The following is a 3,925-nucleotide window of genomic DNA, read 5'->3' as shown; positions in this document are numbered from 1 at the left end:
AGTTGGACAAGCTCAATCAAGCTCTTGTTCTGCGGGCAGACATATGGAGACCCATCAGCACACAGCTGTGGCGGTCATATTGAATTTGCTGAAGACACATGAAAACACCTGGAGTCAACATCATGCTGTGGTAGATCTAGAACTAAGAAGCGAGAATTACCGACGTCGTAGAAGCTTGGGGCATACTTACTGGAACACCCGCAAATGGTCATCACATACCTATGTCGATGTCTTCTTTGAGAAGCTGTGAAGAGTGCCCAAAGATACGCTGGTCTCGGCAGCAGAGAGGTGTGGGACATCTGACATCAGTTATTCCTGATCGTGATGATGATGATGCTGTTGTTGTTGTTGCTGTTGACCATGATGATGCTCATCATGATCAGTGACCCTATCATGACGATAATGATGGTGGGGACGATGATGACGATGATGACGATGATGACGATGATGACGATGACGATGATAATGGAGATCGTCACGAGAGAAGGGCTGATGGCGTTGGCAGATTCAACCCCGTCATCTTGTGATGCAGATCGTCAGAACATCAGCATATGAGTCTAATGCAGCGACAACGCTCTGTGAAGAATACCCAGAACCTTTCTAACTAGACCAGATATAACCTGACAATAATTCGCCACATGTATCACTTATATCCCGACGAGACCAACAACATGTACATCTCATGTAATCTCACAATACTGGGAAGTATAAGTATGCGTTGCAAGTTGAGATGACCGCAGCTGCCAACAATCTAGATGAACGCCCAAACGACTCTCTTCAAACTAGTTTGTGAGTAGTCGAGCCTGACATCTTGTCAGTCTTGATATAGCACGGTGTTAGTGACTCCAATCTGAACATCTAGCGGTTCTACTTCCTTGTGAGCTCTCGAGATCACCCAGAATCCTGGGAGAATCCTCTACGATCCAGAGGAGCCACTCCGGTAGTGGCTCACAAACCCTAAGAAAACTTCGAAAGTTTTGTAGTGGACCGGGCAAGCACCTACTTCGCTATTTGATTGTCCAAATGGGACTGAGGGTGAAACAAGACTCGGAGCTCAATCTGCCAGAGGGCGCGATACGATCGTCGTTAAGAAGAAACAGAACGCCCAGGCGGTATAGGTCACTCCGGCGTGGGCGTAGGCAGCGAGTTGTCCTGATGAGACGGAGCAGTCCTGCATTCGCTGTTTGCAGGTTATATGATGCTCGTAGACATGGAAGATCCACAGATTCTTTGCAATACAGACGGAAACAGACCGTCAAAGTGGAGAATCTGGTTCATGGGAAGAGTCCAGATAGGATGGGAGGGGGACAAATACTAGATATCTGAAAGCTCCTAGATCCATGAAGCTTCTGATCCTGATCTTGAACCAACACCTTGGCAGTATAGTAGTGAAGTTCCAGGATGTGAAATTTGACCAAGACAATCTGGCTGTATGCGCAACATGGAAGCAAGGCAAAGTGATGTCTTTAAGAAATATCTTCGCTTTGCCTTGTTCGGCTTACAGGCCATATCGTGACGGGTCCAGAGTTACAGTACTGGATGATGCATGCAGGCTTGATGACGGGAGCTATAGGTGTTGTATAGACCAGGTGATGTATGTGTCCATACGTTTCTCCAGACACCTGCCGTTCGAGATCACACCAGATGGTCCAAAGTCAACGACGAAGAGTAGCAGAGGGATGGAATCTTTGCATTAATGTGATACAGATCGCTTGATATCCTAAACATCCGTAAGAAGGGTCTGTGCCAGCGTGTGCCAATTCATTGATAGCACAATATTCCGTACATCACTTCTCGTTTGCAAAAATATGTGTTTACACCGCAGTGCAATCTACACACTGACCCGAATACTCTGACATCTCGCGACTCAAGTTTCCAGGTGAGGTTGAAGATGCGACAACGATCAAATCAAAAGAAAAAAGGAAGAGTCAATAAAGGCTTGGAGAGACACTTCGGTGCTTGTCTGTTACGAGACAATCGAATCTGTTGGCAAGCCTATAGCCAGATAGAACGCGCCGTTATTTGACAAATATGCGATCACCAGCTTCGTTCCCTGTGACGGGATAATATGCTGAGACGGTGTGATTAGCTTCTGCGAAGTTTGTGCTGCTGTCAGTTCGACATCTCGTTGTGCCTTATAAGCTTGACCATGAAGCATCGTTGAGATGTCTGTACCCTGGACTGCCTCACCTGTCTACAGGCGTGATGGTGACCACAGCTCTGACTTGCTTAGAGAGCATATGCAATGCCTGCAGTGAACTGTACGAACTTTCCTGCTTGGAAGATCTCAGCGCGCGTGATCAAGCGGATCTGAGATCGAGTATAGAGCTAATAGGACCCATCGGTGAACGGCCGTTTGTGAAGAATGGCCCGCTTGTGCTTGGTCTAACATTGTTACTGTGTGAGATGTTGCGAGACATGAGACAAGGTACGGCAGCATGTTGCACAACCTCTTACTATGGGACTGACACAAGTCATGCAGATTGGTTCCAGTGGAGAGACCACACGGATGCAGAGATACAGAATGAAAGGTCGCAGCCGTCAACGATCGACGAGATAGGGGAGTTCTGTAAGAACATCCTTGACTTGTCGAATGATACAACTTCATCTTACCATTCATTCGACGAGCAGCAGCATCTAAATAACTCCCCTCCACAGTTGGACGACTGTTAGCAGACGACAAGAAGATCTGCGCATGGATGGTCCAAACTGGAGCATCGTTTTGCTCATTAAGTATGTTTCAGAGCCGGACTTGAGCCTTACAGCAGAGCCTAAAGCGAAACAAACATTGAATCCCGCAACAGACAATGATCCGGAGCTATATTTCAGGACAGTAAGGTGGACGGGAAAGTTTGGGAAAGCCGCCAGGAATCGATACGACCGTATACGCTCTCCAGATTCGCAAGGGACTGGATAAAATGAGCGACTAGCGAGCTGTGCAGTGGCTTTAGACATACTCCGACCTAGGTTCACGGTCAAAGCGCAGTCACATAAGCTTCTGACAGCACGATAGTCTCACTTATATCCTACGAACTCGCTCGTTGTTGACGGGGCATGTTAAGATAGTGATGGCTGACAGTTTTTTTTTTCTCTTTCGGAGAGAATAAAGCTGGGCAAACATAAGAAAACTCGACACGGTAGCATGATAGCAGAAGCAGTCGAACATTCCCGATAGATGTGGCACGCTTTCCAAGAATTTTCAGATAACATGGTCAAAACTCCCGGCCCGTGACTTGCTATGCGTCATCAAACCGTTGTATGGCCTGCCTCTTGACCTGCCTAAACTTCTCCTCGCCCATACTCTGCTTCACCTCGAAAAGGGGTCTAGGAAAGTTGCTGAGAAAAGAAGCCAGATGTTCGCTTATACCTCGATCCGACAATTCTATCATTCCTTTCTCAATGCGTTCGCATAGAATCATGTTCTAGGACACGATAGCGTCGGTCAGCAACAGGTTGACTGTTAGTCACGGCAGCTGAAGACATACTTACGTATATGATTAGAACCTCATCACGATTTTCTAGCGCTTCGCGGACTTGTGAGATCATATCGCGGTCCTGTTCAGTCTCCACCTCGCGTGTATCTCCACATATGTATCGATCGAGTGACGGCTTCCACGAAGATTCTGCAAGAATGTCCCTGGGTCTGTTGGGACGAAGCATTGTCAAAGTATGTGTGGTTCTCTATCGGTGAGTGGAAATGAGACTTCGATACTTTTATGTGCAAATTCGCCGGTATAGATCCTTCGCATACTAGGTCCTCAGACAAAGACCACGGTGCCTTGTGAAATTTTGTCACATCACGATCATGAACTGTGATGTCAGCATTGTCACAAGACATTTTGTGGCAAGGTTTCAAACTGCACCAGAATCACGCGGAGCCATTCTTTACTTTGCTCGTACACCACATTGTACGTTATTACAGTTA

General features: G+C 46.9%; 1 protein-coding gene across 1 annotated transcript; it reads right to left on the bottom strand.

Annotated features, from left to right (window-relative positions):
- Window positions 1–305: 305 nt before the first annotated feature.
- M437DRAFT_89378 (uncharacterized protein) lies at window positions 306–3,660 on the bottom strand (the record flags this gene model as incomplete). The annotated part of the gene is made up of 2 exons (XM_041029042.1): window positions 306–520; window positions 3,486–3,660. The coding sequence occupies 2 exons, from the start codon at window positions 3,658–3,660 to the stop codon at window positions 306–308; spliced, it is 390 nt and encodes a 129-aa protein (XP_040874516.1).
- Between the last annotated feature and the right edge of the window lie 265 nt (window positions 3,661–3,925).

Source organism: Aureobasidium melanogenum (genome assembly GCF_000721775.1).
Source record: "Aureobasidium melanogenum CBS 110374 unplaced genomic scaffold scaffold_89, whole genome shotgun sequence".
NCBI lineage: Eukaryota > Fungi > Ascomycota > Dothideomycetes > Dothideales > Saccotheciaceae > Aureobasidium > Aureobasidium melanogenum.
The sequence above is the reverse complement of the archived record's forward strand: the minus strand, read 5'-3'. Positions and strand labels throughout refer to the sequence as shown.